This window comes from Marmota flaviventris, chromosome 19 (genome assembly GCF_047511675.1).
Source record: "Marmota flaviventris isolate mMarFla1 chromosome 19, mMarFla1.hap1, whole genome shotgun sequence".
Taxonomy (NCBI): Eukaryota; Metazoa; Chordata; class Mammalia; order Rodentia; family Sciuridae; genus Marmota; species Marmota flaviventris.
This window is the reverse complement of record NC_092516.1, coordinates 3,128,924-3,149,729: the sequence shown is the minus strand read 5'-3', so window position 1 is coordinate 3,149,729 and position 20,806 is coordinate 3,128,924. Positions and strand designations below refer to the sequence as shown.

General features: G+C 48.0%; 1 protein-coding gene across 13 annotated transcripts in view; it reads left to right on the top strand.

Moving 5' to 3' along the window:
- Rbfox1 (RNA binding fox-1 homolog 1) overlaps positions 1-20,806 on the top strand; it is a 331,305-nt gene that overhangs the window by 263,927 nt on the left and 46,572 nt on the right. For all 13 annotated transcript variants that reach the window (XM_071605725.1, XM_034637184.2, XM_071605720.1 and 10 more), the window contains one exon: positions 16,957-17,089. In XM_071605725.1, coding sequence (XP_071461826.1) covers positions 16,957-17,089 — 133 coding nt within the window. The remainder of the gene's footprint in view (positions 1-16,956; positions 17,090-20,806) is intronic.

The window sequence follows — 20,806 nt, the reverse complement described above, 5'->3', positions numbered from 1 at the left end:
CCCGCTATCCCATTAAAAAAATAATAATGAAATATGCATCAAGTGCCTCACAAGGTGCGCTCCCCGGAGGACCTCTGGAGGCACCACGCACCTTGCCGTGCTGTCGGCATTCTGGAATGGGGGCCACTTCTGCAACGTGGCCAGGCTTCTCCCCGGGGATAGCAGGGGCCTTGGAGACTCCCCCTGGAGGCTGTGCCCTGGTCACACACAGAGGCCACCTGCCAGCCCTACAGCCCCTGCCCAGCTTCCTGTCTCCTTTGTGGCATTTGGATCTGGGCAGCATGCCAGTGTCTTCTCAAGGTTCCCTTGAGTCTCCACGTGCAGACAGGAATGCCCAGTCTAGTCCACTCCACATCCCATTTCCTCCAGCAACCCCCACATCATGGAAAGGACCATGTTTGCAAGAGAACACACACACACAAACACACGCACACACACACGCACACAAACACGCACACGTGCACACACACGCATACACACACTGTTACCACGTTCCTGGGATCCACTGAGGTGAGGAGCCCCACGTCTTGCCTTTGAGATGGGACAGGTGTAGACCATTGTTCTCTAGGAAGCCATCCATCGTCCCCAGAGCAGAGGTTCCCTTCCTTCTCAGCGTCTTTTAAGATGTATTTGTTTTTGTTTTTTTAACCTGAAAGTGCGCGTTCCCTGACAGTTGTGCTCCTGAAGAAAATGACTTTCGTACATTGGATTCTATGTGTCCACTGACTTCCAAGATGGCTCGGAAGCAAATTTTGCTTTCAGGTTTTTCCCTCTGTCCCCCAAACAATCTTCCACTGGCCTTGAGTGTTTTAGGATTAAATTGCCCCTCTTCCTAGCCAAAGAGCTAATCATCTGTAAATAACACTCTTAACTTCAGTAGGGGGATGGTTTTTAAAGGGATCCCCTGAAGGAGTCTAATGAAAATCATTCCTTCTGAAGTCATCTGCTTTTAAGAACCACTTTTGCATAATGTGCCTCCCCCCCCACCTTAAGTGAGCCTTTCTAATATGACCCAGGACATGAGAAGGCATTAAAGGAATGATTTCCACTCAGGCCTCACGTGCCAATCAACCTAAGCCTGCAACTCCTCCCGTCTGACCCCAGGTGATCCCTAGTTACCTCTCCTGCACCCCTCTCTATGCTGATATGAAATCTTGGATCAGGCTGTGTCCTGGGACATCACACATCCTCACATATGCCCCAAGAATTCACCCTCCTCAAGAATGTCTACTGGTCCTACTTTCAAGCAAACTTAAATGAAGTTGGAGCAAAACCCCAGGAAGTTAGGTAAAACCATCCTGTACCAAATGCAAAATGTTTACTGTTAAGATTATTGAATAGGATTTGAGCAGCAAACAATATGGCCCCTTGCCAGAGAGGGCAGGTGAAAGTGGCAGGGCTGGGGGTCTGCCCACTGACCACACAGCCCTAGGGCTGTGGATGGCTGACTCCGCCTTTCCAAGGCAAAGGCGCTGGCTGAGATGCAGGCAGCTCTGTGTGAACGCGGTATGTGCGCCCCCCCATCAAGACCAGCCGTAGGCAGGACCCCGAAGGTAAGGAACAGATCACGGCCCCTTCAAAGCACAGCATGACTTTCCTTATGATTAGTTGAGATATCAGGAAGTGAATCGGTGTTTGCAGGAATGGAAAAGTCCACCTCTCAGTCGGATTAGCAAAGCCGGAATCCCTGATCCTTTTTTGCATGGGATGGAGCTGTCTCCAGAAGGAGGTAAATAAATGTCATCAACTTTGTGTTCTCATTAATGAATGGATTTCAAACTAAAAAAGTAACATGGGGTCATGGTCATTGGGGAAGCATGCACACCCACCCATGATTGTACTTGTGTGGCAATAAGATGCACACTTTGTCCAGGGACACAAGTGACCTGGGTGGGCTCCAGCATCTTTACACCTTTTCCCCAGGATAATTCAAAGGTGGACCTACACTCCTGTAACAGGGGAGGGCAGTGTCAGTGCCATGATCTCTGGGTACCTTAGACACTTTAATCGTGCCTGGCTTCATCTACTGATAACTGGTGACCATCTCCCACCCCGGCTATGGCACACTCCTGCTGTCTCATATGGAGTGGATGGTCCCCCGTTCTCCATCCCAGTCACCCAAGCGCCTTCTTTCTGCACCTGTAAAGACTGCAGTGAGCATCTCTGGACACACTCTCCGGCTCTCAATTCCCCTCCCTGGAGCTGTTGGCTCCATTCCAGCCTGTTCCCCATGATGTCTTGCTTCTGCTCCCTCAATTTTGCAAAATTAAGGGATGTAGTGGTGTAAAATAGCATCCCCTTCCTCCTAGTTATGAGCATCATCATTCATGTATTTAATTGTCATTTGGATTTTACCTCTTGGGAATGTCCCGAATTCCTTCTCCCTATTTCTCTTCTGAGTTTTTCTCATTGTATTGTTCATCAGGGAACCTAACCTGCGAAGCACATTAGATCTTAACATATTTTCATTTTGGTCATCTGACCTTGCTTACATTTTATCATATGTTTTTAATTGTAGGCAAATGTATCTATCTTTTATCAGTTTTAAATTTCTTCTGAGATTACGATGAATAGTTCAAGTTGGCTTGAGTACTCTCTTAGGCTGCTTGAGCCACCCTGCCAACAGAGCAGACTAGGTCACCTCTTTTCTCACTGTTGTGGATGCTGAAAGTCCAAGACCAAGGTGTGGCATGGTGAGGTCTTGGTAAGGGCTTGATGGCCACCTTCTCTCTGTCCTCACTCAAAGAGAGTGAGATTGGGCACTCACGGGTGTGTCTTCTCACACTGAACACAACTCCCATCATGAGGGCCTCACCCTTATGTCCTCTCTAAACCTCAGCTCTCAAAGGACCAGCTCCAAGGAGCAGCATGGGGTTCATTAGTAGGACTCTGGGTGTTTTATTTGTCCAGAGCTAAAGAAGCATTTTCCAGAAGAAATTCTGTGCAGTTCCATCTGGTCTCCAACACATATGTGTACTTTCACAGTCTCGTAGCAGCCACACCTGAATGTTAGGTCCTTGTGCTGACAAATCCTAAGGTCAAGACACTTCCCTCTGCCGTGGTCACCTCTGACCCCCCCACCAAAGAAGTCAGATAGTATAGGCTAAAGTGTGGCAACCCAATGCTACCCAAATGTGCCATCATCTCCTTTGTTCACTCCAGTGAAACTCAAGGGCAAGTGGTAGAGGCAGGGTGTTAATTGATGTATCGATTGCAGATTTTATGGAAGTAATTGTGTGAAATTCATGAAATCATGATTTAAGTGGCAGAAACATGCATAAATCAAGCCTGGGCTGCTCTATCTTTAGGTAATTGAGAGAACTTCCATCGGTTTCTGTAATTAAAGTGAGGGCCTTGATTAATTCACAGCTTCCTCTCTCTCCTCTGCCCAGTATGGAAAATGTCACAGACCGTGTTCAGTTCATAGAAAGTACAGACACGGGTCACCAGGTCACAATGCACTGGTGTCAAGAGCTCTGTCCTCTCTCCCCCTCTTTCCACTCACTTGCAGGTTTCTGGTTGCCTCCAAGGGAGCCCTTTCTTTCTAGTATTTTCTGAGAACTATTTATTACAGTGAGGAAGTGAGGCATTCCAACTAGACATAATATAAAGGGCACACACACACACAAATAATCCAGATAAATAATATTTAATGTAATATTTTTTGAAAACCAAAAGTAATGGGAAAAGATCCACGATGAACAAAGTATCAAAATTCTCCATGAAGACAGGATAGGCATTATTAATTTTTCTTCTTAGACTTTAGGATTCAATATAGCTCAATGCAATAGTTCTTTAAGTTGAATGGTGTGGTCTTCATGGATTTAGAAAATTGCACTAGAACAGGATTTAATTTGACTGTGGACTGTTTTTGAGTCTCCCCCAACTTAGGATTTGCACCCAAGGTAAATACCTAACTGGTCTTGCCATAGATTTAGACCTGAAATAATGAGAAGAAGGAGAGGAAGGAGAAGTGGGTATTGAGCCCGTGCTGTATGCATGGACCTTCACATAAACTTTCTCACGCAATCCGCACATAAACACGATGAAATGTCGCGTTTATCATGGCACCTCTGCTTATGAGAAATTTGGAGTTGAAGGAATTAGGAAGATTGTCCAAGACAGCCCAGCAAGGCAGCTTTGCACCCAGCCTATCTGAATCCCAGGCCTCCCTCATCGCCACCCTCTAAACCTGAACCCCAGAAACTGCCCCGGCCTGGGCTCCTAGATACAGCTCCCTGAACCCGGAGCTGCTGGCCAGCAATCCTTGGGCCAGGGTTGTGCTTTCTTCTCCCATCCTGTGACTTCTGGAGAGGCAGCTTGTCCATCTGCTGTATCTTGGCCAATTTTCTCTTTAGAGGGCCACTTAGTGTCCTCAGCTTTCTCAGCCCTGTGGTCTCTAAGGGGGACAGCAGCAGAGACTCCTGTACCTACAGACAGATGATCGCACTTGCACACACGTGAGTAGATGAGGCTGTTCCAATAAAACTTCATGGAACCCACAGTCTGAGGGCCAGATTTTGCCTCAGTTTCTCTGGGCAAAGTGGTGGGACGCCATTAACTTACTCAGAATCCCCCCTCCTGCACTGTGCCTCCTCTATCTCCTTCCACAGCCCTCATGGGCCACCACTGTCCACTCTTTCTCAAACCACGGTTCTCATCTGAAACAGCAAGACAGCACTGGTCACTTAGGGGCTTCTTTTAAGTATGCCTCCACAGGTCACCTGCACATCCGTGGCCATTTTATTACATTTCAAAACAAGAAGTATAAGGTAGGTGCACACACAGAGGCCCTCCTCCTGGTTCTTATTCAAAGTAGAACAATATTTAAACTTGATCTAGGTACAATGACTCCATTGTGAGTTTGACCCTCACAACAAAGAAATGAGTCTGGTTTGGGGGCTCTGCTCTGATGCTGTTGGCCTCCTCTCTAAGACCTGCCCAGTTTCCCTGGGCAAAGTGGCGAGACGCCATGACCTTACTCGGGATCCCCCTCCTGCGCTGTGCCGCCTCTGTCTCCTTCCACAGACCTCCAGCCATCCTGGCGGTAAACCAGCCTCAGGACTGGACCCTGCCCATCAGAGATCCGGACACTGTCTCCCTCCTCCTTTGTCTACAGCTGTGCCTTAGGGTGGCAGCACCCTTATGTCCCCCGCTCGTGTCTGTGGAAATACCTCCTTCTATCTTTCACTCACTTTATCATTCTTTGGACTGGGAAGAGGTTGAAAATGCCTCACATCTTTCCACCAGTCTTCATTCCACGTGCCAGAGGCCATTCTGTGTACCATGAGCGTGCCTCTAGCAAGACCTGCGTGAGTCGGCCTCCACCACACCTGCGTTCTTGACGTGCAACAGACGTGTAACGCTCAGCTCTTGGAATTACAGAGCTTTCCTCCTGGGGTTGGGAGGTGGAACCCAACAGGAGCTCCGCCACTGTGAATACTCCTGGGGTGCCCCCGGGGGTGGATCCAATATCATGGACAGACTCTTGGGCCCTGAGACCCCATTTATTTCATGGAACCCACAGGTGGGGAGATGTTAGATGCCTACCATGTGGCCTGCTCAGCCTGCTTCCACAATCTCAGCACCTGCTTGATTTCCTGACCAAAGGCTGTCCACAGCTGGACTCCGTCCACAGCTGGACTCCGTCCCCAGGAGCCATGCAGAAGGTCCACTGCAGGAAGCATTCCTTGCCATCAGGGAAGCCCCTGGTTTTGCTTCAACCCACCTACCCTGCTCTTCCCGTGGTCCCGACAGCTCGGACTCAGACCCGTGATTCTCGAGAAGCTTGCACTCGCCCTTACGCTAATTCAGCTCTTCTACCTGATGCCAGGTTTCACAAGTTCACGTGTGTCCTCAGTCCCTGACACCTCTGTCACCAACACCTGGCTACCGTGAGACCTAGTCACGGCCACGCACACACACACACACACACACTCAAACGACACTAGTTGACCACTCCCATTCTTTAAAGCAAAAACCCTACACAAAGAAACGGAAGCCACTTTCCAAGGGACTCCCGTCTCGCTCTCTTGGCACCTTGGGTACGAATCTCCATGCAGAACGGTGGCTTCCGTGTTTTTCAGATGGGGGTCTGCTTTCTGCAAGAGACTGCCGGTTGCAAAAACTACCATCCTGTGGTGTGCCCCCAAACATCTTATTTGTCTTGATATTTCTTTCACAGAAATACATTTGACAGATAAGGAGTCACTGGAGGGTGCGTTTGCTTTGTGTCAGACAGATATTAAAACAATAAACCACGTTGCCCTGGGATTCCGGCGCACGCACAGCCAGAGAACAAGGCCGAGATGAGATGTTTCTGGAAAGCAGCGAGGCACTTGTTCTGGGGGAATTCCCTGGGAACGCCAGGCCCTGTGATAGCGTTGACAGAGACTATTTCTAAGGCTCACGTTTTCTTAAGAGGATCAACCGGCTGGTGCGGCTCCCAGGTCTAACTCCTGACAATGCCCACCCTCCTCCGGCCCCTGCGGTGGCTCCAGAGCGATCCTTCCGTAGTCTGAGAAGCTTATTTTGAGAGCCTGTTTTTTTAAGCACTCATCTGCACTTCATTTGCTTCCCCACACGACTGTGGGATTAAAATGGGGGAAAAAGTAGAATAAAATCAGAACCCTTCTACCTTCAGAGCTCTGAACTTGGAAACCCCAGGGACTGAAGATGAGACCCCAGAGGCAGCTGGGTGTGGAAGAGCAGGCGCACCTTCCTGGGGGACTCGGCTTTGGGAACTGAGCTGAGCCTCTGGTCTGCCGAGGAACGTGCAGCGGCCTTCAGATAATTCAACTGCAGGGGTGAGAGCCCTGGAGGCTGCAAGGAAGTGCGTCCTGCTAGAATGCTCCCCTCCCACTCTGGCCTTATTTTCCTTCCAAAACAAGTCACCCCACTGGAGTCGAAGATGCTCAAAAAGAAACTGAGCTTGCCTCCCACAGAATTTTTGGAAAAAGAACTTGGCATAGTTCATTGAAATCCGGCAATTTAAACACTTGCCCCCCTAGGAATGACCACAGCACCATCTTCTCAAATTATCTTTTCATTTTACAAAAAGGACCCACCAGGTCCTAAACTATGTATTGCTACTGAAGAACATGGGAGCCATGTAAAGAAAATGTGGTTTCAGAACCAAATAATATGCTGCATATTTTACATCTGTCTCCTTGATTTTTTAAAAAAATTGTTTGTTTGTTGGTTGGTGCCCAGGATTGAACTGTGGGTGCTTGAGCATGGAGCCACATCCCCAGCCCTTTTAATGTTTTATTTGAGACAGGCCTCACACTAGGTTGCTTACAGCCTCGCTAAGTTGCTGAGGCTAGCCTCAACCCTGTGTTTGTCCTGCCTTGGCCTCCTGAGCTGGAGGAAAGCAGGGGTGTGCCACTAAACCCAGTCTTCCTTGGGTTTTATTTGTGTCCCTCATGGGGCTCTTGCTACCTAATTGCTCTTCATGTAAAAACAAACCGGCCAACATGAGAACCTTCCAGACAGGCTCCCCAGGCCAGGAATATGTACCACTCCACCCTTAGAAATTGCTTTTGGGGGTCTGTGACACATTTCCAAAAGATTCCCTTTTCTGCTAACCAATCATCGTACCCCTTCACTGGTTTTGTGAAGTTCTGTAGTTATGGTGCAATTTACTGAAAAGAGTTGAACTCAAGCCGAGTGGGCCATGAGTTACCACGGCACCCAGGAGGTGAGCCCACGGCGTAGGGTCTTTGCCACGTAGATTTTTTGTGGCTACTCGGCTTCCTGTGGGCATGGATTGAGATGGCTGTGTAAAGAAGCTTCTAGGCTGTCGGAAGCAGAGCAGCACCTCAGACAAAGGACTATTCTTCCTCTTTCTTTTTAGGAGCCACCTTCTGTAGGGATTTTGAAAGTTCACCAAAGAAGCTAGTAGGGAGGGTTTGTATTCCTCCAGCGACTGGACCACTGGACCATTTCCAAGTGGTCCCCTTCAGTCTGTGCTCTGTGGGGGCTCTGGGAGTTCTAGCGTGTGTATGCGGGGCAGGTGATCACTGGGTCCAGATGGCGTCTGTCCTACAGGTTTACTTTGGGTGTTGATCAAAGGATCAGGACTCAGTTTTTTCTTAAGGTCTAAATGCTGATGCTCAAAAGCAGATGGCCTTAACCCCAGATGATCAGCGGCCCCACAGCGATGGCTTCAAGTGAGATGAACAATGCTTTCGTATCCTCTACCCGCCCTGTGAGTCACCGCCAGCCCCTCTGAGGGTCTCATGTTCAGGAGTGGCAGCCTCCATTATGAAACCATGGTAAACCCAGCTCAGCATCAGGGAGCGGAATTACCTCACCTGCACCGTTTCCTACCTGTAGAGACAATTCGCCCAGCTTGTGGCTTCAGCCAGCTCTTAGATAGATCATGAATGATTTAACAATTGAACCTTTACCGTGTACATGCACTAGATAAAGTAATTATTTATATAAATTATTTGGTTTCTTGTTTCCATGACTGCCTAGAAAAAAAAAAAGAAGAAGCAGCAGCTAAATTGACATTGGTACAAATTTTGTCAAACTAATAGATTATGCCAAATTGCTTCCTCCAAATTAAAATGGATTTCAGCATTGCAGGCTCTGCCTGTCTTCAACATCCCTGCAGACAAGAGAAGACACCTTTGCGTATGCATTCTGCAGTCTCACCGAGCTAAAAACCCCAAGACGGAGATTCATTCTCGTTTTGCAGAGTGAAATGTTACAAAAATCTTGCTTGGTGGGGGGGCATCGTCAGTACCTGGGAGTAGGCAGATCTCAGACACCTCTTCTGCAGAGTAGAACAGTGTGACTTCATGTTCATCAGCCATGACACTCACTACCTGTCTGTTGGCTTAATCCAGCCATTTGTAATGGGGAAAAGAAGTGACAATAGCTAACTTCCAGAGGTACGAAGTGGCAGTCGGTTAAACCCAAGGCTGCCATCCTTCCTCAGCATAGTGCAGACCTTAAATGAACACAGAATATTCCTGCACATGAGTGACGTGTATAGATGGGTTTGGTTGCTTTTCTACATTTGTTAAGTTAGGAAACCTTTGTGCCTTGGGAAAACCAATCTTTCTGCCCAGAGAAACCACATGTGAGTTAATTGTACACGGTTTTACATATATTTTTCCTTAGCAGATTCAAATTTTGTTTTCTGCCTATGGAAGGTTTATTTCAAGCAAAGTTGTGAGTAAAATGATATATGATAACAATATTAACCAATTATTATATACAGAAAAAGTGCAATGCCCCCAAACATGATAAATTTGTTATTCCAATTTTCCAAAATTTTGAAGCAAGTTTATTATTCCAGTCTTCCAAGTTCAAAATTCCCAGTGGAATTTAGTCACAAATGTCTCACAGGGATGAGACTTGGACATACAAGTGTGGCCACCACTTAGCACCATGCTGGTGTGGCCCCAGTCAGCATTGCCAGTAGTCACCCCAGGCTCACATCCAGACGTGGAGATAAACCTCAGTGGGGAAGGGAATCAGCTGGGTTTGGACCCTTTGTCAGAAAGATAAATCCAGGTGATCTCTGTGGTCTGCATCCAATTAGCAGAGAAGGAGCAAAGTCTTTCCAGGTGTCTTGGAATCTCAGAACGTAAATATCTAATGGAAGAAATGGCACAGCTCCCCTCTCCAGCATCGCCCCTCCTACCCTGAACAAGTGGCATATTGATGTCTCTGGGAGGCTCGTCAACAGCTTCCCCTGCAAATTAACCCAGTCCGTGATGAATTGGGGTGGCTCTCTGGGATGCAGTATGCACATAGGAGATGATGTAGCAGCTTGTGCAGGAAGGAGGAGGGAAGCCAACTTGAGAGACTCCAAGGAGCTGCTGAGGGCGGAGCAGGAAGCTTCTGTTGCTGACTGAGGATGTCTTGGTGTTGGTGAACAGATTAGATCACAGGCTTTAGTTTCAGGCAGCCTGGGCTCAAATCATGTGCAAGTATCTGAGCTGCTCCATGTCCCTCCGGGAAAGCAAAAGTAGCACTACTCCTGGTTCATATGGTTCTGTGAAGAGTTACTGGGTTAATCTGTGTGCATGGCAATTAGCAAGTGTTAATAAATGCTAGCTGTTATCATGCAGTTGAATCGCTCCCATTCGATAATGGAGTCTTGGCGATGGGATGGGTGCCAACTGTCATTACATCTCTGCTTAGGTTACTCCAGATATCGCTGCCTGGGGCTTGGTACAGTCCAGCGCGCCTCATCACTAATGTCATTGGTCACCTGGAGTTTTCCATAGCATATGCATCCTTCATAGGCAGCACCCTAGCAACTGTGCTGGGTTCAAGGTCTGTGGTTCCTTATCCTCTGTAACTGTGGGATGTATTTTTTTGGGGGGGTGGGTACTAGGGATTGAACTCAGGGGCACTCGGCCACTGAGCCACATCCCCAGCCCTATTTTGTATTTGATTCAGAGGCAGGGTCTCACTGAGTTGCTTAGCACTTTGCTAAATTGCTGAGGCTGCTGTGGGAGGTGTTTGACAGTATTATCAGCACACGTTTCAGTGACTACCCTGTGTTGGGTCATGGGTGCCGTAGACCCAGCGGTGATCCAAATGTAGTTCTCAGGATCTCCGACCAGGAGCTGTATGGGGTGGGGAGGGGGGAGAAAGATGATAAGTGAAGGTGGTCAAGCAACCCCAATTGTGAGGGCTGGGACAGGGGACAAGATGAAGAACAGCATCAGGAGTCCATGAGGTTAGAACCAAGCTTGGTTCAGGGAATCAAGTTGAGCTGCGGAGACTAGAGAAGGGAGGAAGACCCTGGAAGAGCCAGCGCACGGCGAGGCTGGAGAAAAGGAGACCCGTAGCCGTTCACACACTTATCCCCAAGCCCAGCTCAAGTCAAGACTCAGATCCAAAGAGCCAGCTCCCCATGGAGGCCAGCACAGGGACCATCGCCCCCTCCCGCCCCCTGCTTTTAAAAGGTACATTTCTCTCCAAGCTCAAGGTCTTTCACCAGTCCCTTGGACACATTCCAATCAGACCTCTAACAGCCTAGAAACTTCTGGCTAATTTGGATTTGACTAAAACTTTTGTACCATGACGTTATGTAAAGAGATTCAATTATGGTGCGCAGTGTTTTGTGAGTAACTACCGCCCATAAAAAGTTAATTAATCAGGGCTGTGTCAATTTCCTCGTGCCATGTCAATTTGCCGCAAGGTAATTAATCACTAATCACCCACCAAGCAGCAGGCCGAGGGACCATCCACGAGCCATTTATTGTCTCTCCCCAAATAAATGGCACACGCAGCAAGGAGAAAACACATCCCGCCTTTCACAACGTTTTTATCGACACTTTTGCATGTTGTAATGGTTCTGCAGCAACCAGCAACTTCAGTTCAAGGAAATATGAATATTAAAGACACAAATGAGCGGAGATTTATAGGACATTGCATTTCTGTTATGTCAGTTTTGAGATTAAACCAAGCAAATGAACAGTGAAAAATTACTCTTCCATGTGGAGAATGGTGATTAGCCGTGTACATTAATTAGAAATTTTTGTTTTCCTATTCAATGCATTTCAAATGAGGATGTCCTATAAGGAACTGTTTGTCCAAAATGTAGATTTATTCACTTCTAAACAGCAGTGTTTAATATCAACATGCATTTTGTACTGAAACAAGAGCCGATTCCCAAATGCTTGTTTCAGGGATACGGCACTCTGGGAAGCAGAGATTCCACAAATTAAGTGGCCATTTTGGCATTTTTTTGTAAAGGACCGAATGGATGGAATGTTCCTCTCCTCCCACCCCCAACCCCCTGGAAATTACTAGATTTTTCAAAGCCTTGAAATTACTAGATCTTTAAAAATTAAATCAAAGGTTTTTTCACTTCTGTTTTGACCTAGAACGTAATATGCTCTATCATATCAAATTTTCCATCTAATGCTATTTAAAGAGACTGACCTAGTCACATGTAAGCATTGTATTATAGATGGATTTGATGTACTTTGAGATTCATTTTGAAAACAGAAGTAAACGGGTTTTTTTGTTGTTGTTGTTTTGTTTTCTTTTGTTTTGCTATTTGGAAAAATGATCAGATTTTCTTGACTGTTCCTCTCGATGTTTATCACACAATGCCCTGCCTCTGAAATTGCAGCTCCGGAAGCTAAGGCTGGCTGTTTATGTAGCCTTGGTCTGTTGCATGTGCTGCCACCTCTTAATTTATGGTCCGGCACATGGAATGGGAGTCCTCTCGAGGGGATCCTGCAAAACCCTGAACCTGCTGTTGAAAGTGCATCCACACCCCTGGGATTGTGTGACCAAACGTTCCCTTCCATAAATTACCCACAGAACAGTTCCACCTCAAATTAGCATGTGCTTCTCTCTGTTTTCCAACCTGCCAACGGTGGGAAAGGTTTCACTGGGGAAGCAAATGGAGAGGAGGTGTGAGACAAAGAGAGAGCCCCCCATCCTCTCTGATGGCACACCTTTACCAGGGCATCTGGCAATCTCATGCAAATTCAAACCAGAGCACAAATGCAAAGAATAATTGCCCATTAAAGCGGTTGTATATTTTTATGGCTTTGATGCAGAATCTGCCCCCCTGTTGGGTTTTGCATCTGCTATTCTCCCATCTCTCTCAGAGCTCTAAAACTTTAATATGCAGTTTATAACCCTCAAGTATTTTCCACTGGTTTTGTGCTTCTTCTCTGGGGATTTCTAGGCTGGTGAAATGAGCTCATTTGTGTTTATTTTCTAAGGTAAGCACCATGTTCGTAAAAGGGGGGGGGGGGAGCCCCGTGAGTCACTGTAAATACATTGAATGCAGAGTTGTGGGAGGTGGGGCTTTGTCTCCCAGGGGGAGATGGGCAGTGAGCAGCGGACACCTTGGTAAATGGCCCATTTGGCTTGTTGATACATCCACACATGTCCCATTTCCAAATGCTGATTGGCTTGGTCCTTGTACCCTGCACAGCAAGCTTCCCATTATGTCCCTAAAGTTTCATCTCTTTGCATCCCATCCTATAGGAGTTCTTCCCAAGGATGAGGTGGTTACTCCCCTAAGGTCCACAAGATATGCTCTGGTGTAAATCTTGCCGATGAGTGAGAGGGGCACTGGGAACCGCCGTGCGTGGGGCAGTAAGAGGTGCACGTGCTCCGAAACTCCTGCCTCCTTTTCTTTGAGAGCTACATCTACTTTTCATTACAGCAATACAGATTTTTCATTGTGATTCATGCTGGATGAAGTTGAAGAGGGACCTGTGGGTTTGCTCTCTCGTTTCCCACATGCCGGGAACTCAGGATTTTCACTCAAAAAACATATATAAGTGTCATGCCATGACATTTTGGTCTTGTTGAAACTGTATCAGAATCATCTGTTCAGATTACCTTTAGCCATGTCCCAGCATCTACAAACTGCCATGTCCAATAGCCACGGAAGAAAACTATCCGCTCCATCCATCTCCTATGGAGCCTAAGGGAAGCTTGATAAACAGTTGTGGGGGGTTTTATTTGTCCTTGAAGTTGAACATTGGCCTTCGTGGTACCACAAGAGAGCCACACTGCCCTAACCCAGCCACTGGGGGGAAATCCTCTAACAGGGAAGGTGCAGCCACAAATCTGAGGAGTTTGGGGTCCTGCAGATTGTTGTTCTCTGCGTTCCTTGTTGTGCACGATTATCCTGTTCACGGAGCGTTGCTGGTCGGGACTCTGGAGGGAGCCAAGGGATGAAGGCCTTTCACTAGTACTACTTGTGGGGGAAGTGGGGCTTCCCAGAACATGGACCGTTTCCAAACTCTGGCATCTGTTCTGCAGGGCGTGTGGCTGTAGGTGGAGGGGGATCGAGGCTCTCAAGTTCCAGCGCAGAACTTTGGTCCAGCAGCCCCTCCTTCCTTCGGAGTCACGTGCTGCATCTGGAGCCTCCCGGCACCTCTCAGTGGGGAAGTAGAAATGAGCTTTCCAGGGGTCCCGACTGCCATCCAGACGTCACTCCCCTCGTGTGTCCTGCAGCTTCTGTGCAGGCCACCTGCCCACAGGACCCTGCAACAGAAGGTGGACAGTGAAGAGGGGCCCTACTCTCCCCCCAGGGAATCAGTCTACCTTGGCTGGCCGCAGGGTTGAGGTACCTGATACCTGCAGGTGCCAGGCCACGCCTCCAAGTCAGAACACAGGAGGGGCAGCCCCGCCTCCCAGACATTGCCGGTCAGTGAGGGGCACTGTCCTGTGCTTCTGTGACCCAGGAGACCTGACTTCACCTGTGTCACTGGAGGATCAGGGCAGTGGTCTTCAAAGGAAATCTGAAAAAAAAAGGTTGGAAAGGAAGGATTAGAAGGAAGGAAATACAGGGAAGGAGGGGAGAAGGAAAGGGAGGGAGGGAGGAAAGAGCAATAATGAGAAGAAGACAGGGCAGCTCCTTGATCCAGATGGCTCAGTAGGGCCAGCTCTGGACAGACAACCAGCACCACAGAGCTGCTGTCCAGCAGGCCCCTGGCCCGGTCTCTGCAGCTCGAGGTTTTGCCCCAGGGCCTTCACCTCCCAGGGAGGTCACATTCTGCAGGGAAGTGCTCTTCCGTCTTCATCCCTTTAACCCAACAAGGATCCCTCTTGTCCTCCTGCCCAGAGGAGCCCAGAGAGCCTCCTAGGAGGACCTACCTGTAAATACCTCCTGCTGCAGGGAAAGACGTGTTTTTCCCTGGAACAAACAGGGCCCAAAATGGAATCCTGGCTCCACTCAATAGCATATGTCCCCTCGCCCGGTGGCCGAGCTTCTGGTTCACATTCCCTCTCAACAGCTAAATCCTCCAAGAATCATTGTAAAACCTGCTCGTTGCTGAGAGGGATCTTTTGTGGCTCCTGCAGCCCAGGAGCCGGTGAGGATGAATGGGTCAGCATGATCACCCCGTGTCCTCAACAGGCAGCCAGCTGGCCGGACAGATTGTGTGTTGTTCGTTTTCTTTATTTCAAAATCCAGAGTGAAGACGTAGTGTCTGAAATGCTGCAAGGTAGACCTGGAGTCAAAGCTATGGCCACTCATTTCCTGCCCAGTCCTGAAGCAGTGTCTCCCATGTCCTGTCCTTGCTGCTGGGGTTTGATGGTGTTAAGATTCACCCTCCCCATTAAGACTCAGCCTCCTGTGGCTTCTGGCATGTGGGTTGCAATGCGATCCAGGAAACTCAGGTGCTGGGGGCTGGCATGGTTTGTCTTTACCACAATAATAAAAAGTTAAAAATAACCTTTATGGTCTTCTCAGATACAAACAGAAGATGAAGTCATTCTGGCTTGGTCCTGCAATGTTCTCATTTTACCAACACTGTAAGGGAAAGACGGGGTAGAGTCTCTTTGCCATTCCAGAACAGGCGCTGAATTTTGGATCAGGATAGCCAGTTGGTCTCCCCTTCAAGCCCAAGGGTGCTATTCCAGTTCAGAAGTGGTATGCAATGGGGAATTGCTTCTGTGGGAAATTTTACTTGCTCTCCACCCCTCTGGCCATCTGGTAGGGACAAGCCTACTCTGCCTGTGAGTATAGGGTGTAATTCTCAGAACACCCTGGTCACTACATGGCCGCCCGCCAGCCTCCTAGGTAGCAGCTAGTGATTCCGGTCTCTCGAGTGGACTTTCCATTTTCCTTCCAACGTCCATTTTTCCTCTGTGCTCCTTCCACAAGCCATGCCTGGGTCCAGGGAAGGGCTGGGAGCAGACATGAGACGGAAAGCTTGCACTCCCAAAGGAGATGGTAGGAGGGAGACAAGCCCGCCGGGCAGTGTGGAGACATCTAACACACAGGGGAGGCCAGGGCTTCTGCGGAAGCCTGGCGAAGGGAATCAATCCAGTGGGTTGAGTCAATGAACTTCCTTCTCAGAAGGCCTTTCTGAGTTTCTACTATGATTCTCCTGGCACCATAGTTTCTCAAATGTATTTTCCCAAGAATGTACCCCTGCATGGGATGTGGTTTGGGGAAGCGGCTGGCTGCTATGCTGGGACAGGCTCCGTCGGCATAGGGAGAGAGCCTTGGGAGGTTCAGAGAAGCCCCAGCAGCTGGGCACAGAACTGGCTCCTGGAGGCTCCCGAGATGGGAGAGAGGACCTCCCAGGTAGAGGCCTCAAGGAATTGTCAGGAGTACCTTCCCTCCTGACTCAAGTGACTCAGAGAATTTCCCCCAGGAAAGAAAACCCCATCTACCGTCTCCTGAGAGTTGAGTTCCCAGATATTTCTGATTATAGCTTAAGGGGGTTGTGTTTGCTTTTAAAAGCTGTGTAGGAGATCAGGGGGCTCGTGATATGCTAGTAACCATCTTTTTAGGGGCAAGATTGTGGTTTGTGTACTCAAGACACAAAGAGGTGTCTGTAGGAATGCTTCAATTAAAAAATTTTGACAAGTCATAAGGACCTAAAGGGAAATGTGAAAAATACATAAAAACGAGAAGAGGGAAAGTTATGAATAAACTCTACTGCAATTCTGCCCCAGAAATAGCCACTAGTGTATGAAATATGTGTTAATGTCTATAAAAACATGTATGTATATACATATGCACACAGATATAGCTGTACTTGCATGCATATATTCATATGCAGTTACATGCACATTTACCCCCATACAAACATGCATGTCTGTCCATGTGTACTATGCACTAGAAACATGAATACATGCATGTATATAATGCATATATATGTATATACATAAATAGATGTATACTGAGATGTTGGTAGATACTTCTTGCAATCTACCTTTTTTTTAAAAAAAAATAAGTTTTCAGTGAGTCTTTCTCCTATTCTTAGAATTCTTTGTAAATGTTTGTGGTTGACCACATCCTTCTGGGCAGAGGGAACAATGCTGTATGTCCTCCTCACCAAATGGCCCTGGGGCTCAGCCTTGCTGTCTGCTTCTGTCCTCCTAACTCCTGGGGGGCTGGAGCTGCCTTGGCGCTGCAGGGACTAGGGTCCTGGGAGCAGACCCCTCAAGGGCAGGGTGGATCTCATGGCCTTTGCCCTGTTCTCTCTCCCGCAGTGCCCGGCTTCCCGTATCCAGCTGCCACCGCGGCAGCTGCCTACCGAGGGGCGCACCTGCGAGGCCGCGGCCGCACCGTGTACAACACCTTCAGGGCCGCGGCGCCCCCACCCCCTATCCCGGCCTACGGCGGGTAAGTGATGCAGCCCCCCACGGGCCTCCCTGCACCAGCCCTCTCCCCAGAGGCACGGAGTGTTTGCGAGCGCATGATGGTCTTGACTGCCCACCAGAACCGCCCCAGCATGCAGCCCGGCGCGCGCCTGCAGCGGAGCACCTTGCAAAGAGTATTGAAAAATGAGTGTAATTTGTCCTGTCATGGTCGGTGCCTTTAAGCGTTCTACATGTCACGTGCTGTTATGTAAATTTGCTGAGACTGAATGCTGGAGAACAGAGAAATGGTTACAGCCAAAGATGTATTTCTGATGATTGCAAACATCTGGTTATTAAGGAGGTTGGACCACATTTGCCCCTTGAATTCAAAGGGACACGAGGCTTTTCATACATAAAAATCACTGGGGTGGTCTTGCGCCCCTCCCCAAAGACATCTTGCTCTTCCAGGTTTATGAACCTTTGCCTGACACAATTAGGTGTTGAGTCAAAGGCAAAAATTGAAGACTTTGATGAAACTGGAATTCATATGCCTTTTAGTTCCATTGTCCAAAATGGCACAAGCCCTCCTTCCTTCTCTGTGGGGATTTTGCAAAGCCAGTTGTTCCCTGCTGCCCCTCTGGTCCCTCTGTGCATGGATTTTGAAATTGCCAAGTAAATACCCAGCAATGGTGGTGGATGCTCAAAAACAAAACAAAGCAGGCAAAATGTGATGGACTCCGTGGGGGACAATCCTGAAGTGCTGCGCTCTCTGCCCTTCTGCTTAGGATCCTGGTAGCAAATTCCTGCACCTCTGGGGTAGGGTAAGGAAGGATGGCCCTCGGGCAGTAGCTGAGACCAGGGAATATTGGCAAGGTCTGGAGAGAATTTTGTTTGCCACAAAAGGAATGGAGGGGGGCAATAGCATCTAGCCGGCAGAGCCAGGGCTGCTGCCAGACATCCCCTAGTCCACAAGACAGTCCTGCTCCAGGCTCAGAATGCTGGTTGAGAAACTGTGCTGTACCCAAAGGAATCCTCCCCCGTGAGGCTCCCCTGACCAGTGCCTGGTTTCTGGTCCTTGACGACATGCAAAGGGTTAAATGCATTTTCTTAAAAGCTTTCCTGCTTATAAATCTTTTAGAAAATCTGAATTAGCCTAGATCATCTATTATACTGATGACAAAGGGCAATACTCTTGTCATTATTTATTCATAATCTCGCCCCTTCCAAAACAGAACATTTGAAGTGTTTCAAAAACAAAGAAACAAAGTTGAGAATATAATGAAATGAAACCTGACGAAATCATCATTGGGAAGGGAACACAGAGGTAAAAAGATAAGACAAGGTGCATCCAGTGTCTTGTCTAAGCCACTAGAATTGAGTTTGAGTTCCTCAGTGGACAAAATGAGCAAAAATTGATAATGAATCGTAAGAAACCAAGAACAAACTGGCTCTAAATCCTCCCCATACCCCCAAATACACCTGCATGTCCTGAGCCTTATGTGTCCCCACTATGAGCAATCATTGATTGTTTAATATTTATTGCAGCCCCATAGTATTGAACCCATTTTATAGGACCAGAAATGCAGAAATAAAGATTTGTTATTCCCAAGGTCACACAGTGAGTTATGAAGGGAAAAAAGCCAAGTTATCCTCTGGGCTCACGTAATTGCTAAAGCAAGATTCATAAGCCATAAATGCAAAATTGCACATTTATGCCACATTATTTTGTCTGAAAATCGTTATCTTATCTTGGTACATAGTAATTGTAGCTTTTCAGTATATATACCCTCAGTCAGTATCTCATGACTGTACTGGGCAGGAAAAAATATAATAAAGTAAAATTGTATGGCTTATCCTCACACGAACAATTTATAAAAAAATCTCAACATAACACACCTGCCATAAAATTGAAATTTACTAACTTATAAAGAATGTTCTCTTTTCTGGGAATTACTTTTGCATAACTAATTAATGCCACGATCGCCAGGGAGAGGCAGCCATTTCCAAATGGTACACCATGTGTTGGTAACTACTTTGGATGGGGTGCCATTGAATATTCCTGTGATATGCGTGAACATTTTGGTTATAGTGCTAAGTTGTACCTCTTTCCTAACGGTAGTATGGCTGGAATTCTGAAACCATACTTAGAAGAAAGAGAACACTCCTCTGGGGGCTAGGAGGAAGAGCAGGACTGGTGTGTGTGTTGTGTGTGTGTGTGTGTGTGTGTGTGTGTGTGTGTTGGGGGGAAGGGTCCAGGTCTGTAAGAATCTGTAAGAACAGAGTACTGGTGGAAAAGGAAATTCAGCGGGCGGCCTGGGCATTTCCCTGGCTTACAGGCTGCCCAGAATACGTGGCAGCACCCAAAAGGAAGGTTCTCTTTCCCTGCTGGTCCCTGTAGCCTAGGCTTCAGGAGGGCAGCTAGTCACATTAAAGAGGAGAACAAGGTGGGACATAGAGCAGGGGTTGGCTGGAGGAGAGAGGGCCCTGACTCTGAGCTGAGTAGGAACGAAAGGTGGGAAAGCGGCTCCTGTTTCCAGAGAGTGCCATCCTCAGGATTCAGGTGGTTTAGAGCGAGTGTGGGTTTCCTATGGCTCTCATTTCCAAACCCCTCAGCTCAACACCCACACTCTTCATGAAAGATGCAGAGACCAGTAGCACCTGCAGAGGCATCCTTCCAGCTGGGCTAGGAGCCGACATGCAGGCTAACCTTTTCAACAGACATGGTAAGGTAGAAGGGTCCCTAGCCCAGCCTGAGTGTTCAGACAGAGCTTCCCAGAAGAGAGGAGATCAGGGACGTGCTTCAGTCCCAACATTTCCTAAATCGGCACTTTGAGATCTTGGTCCTTGATTCTGTCCCACATGCCGTGGTCTCCATCTTTTCTCGCCTAGACCTCACCTCGTGAACTGCATTTACCCAGGAAGAATTATCTTTCTGACTGTCACAACTTGAGCACATATCTCACTGCCAACTGTTCTTCGTGAAGCATCCATTCTGAGTTTATGCTGTTATAAAGTTCCAGCCAAATTTTTCATTATTTATCCTAGATCACTTGGCTTCTGTATTTTTTCTCTCCTGGAAGATTGGGAATGCCTTGCAGAACCTCCGTAGTTACCTCTGTGGAGCCCTGAGAGACCCTTGGAGGCCTCCAACGTTAAGAAACCGACACAAAAAAGATTGACTAAGGATGCCCTTCCCCTCACCCATTTCCTGGTCCTCCCAGCAGGTGAAGACATGGGCTGGGAGGAGGCCCTGTTCTGTTCTGTTTTACATGCTTAAATAGAAACCTCCGGGAACATCATGCTTGATCATTTCTCCTGAGGCAAGCCCTGTGCCATGGACCATGGAGGGAACACAGGGACAGGTGGGAAACCCTGAACCCAGCCAGCCAGCTCACTACTGACTGCAGCCTGAATGGAGGAGAAGGGGTGGTGACTTAGAAAATAGCATCCTTGGGATTTTCCCAGTCCCGAAAAGACCCTGGGGAGCTTAATCAAGCTCTAGACCAGTTTCGTCAGTAGGAGAGTGAAGAATGGGCCTTCCCGTCCCCCAGGGTTGCGAGAGGGTGAAACAGGAAGACCCTCGCAAGGTCACAGCTCAGTCACCCACCACAGGGCTCTTGTTTGGTGGCTTGCAGCTGATGTAATTACTGACTTTTGTCAGTGGCTAATGCTCTTATCTTCCTCAGGGGCCCTCTTCTGCCCGCCCGTGTTGAGTTCACAGGCAAATTCTATATCTCTGACCCCATGTACTCGTGAGGTC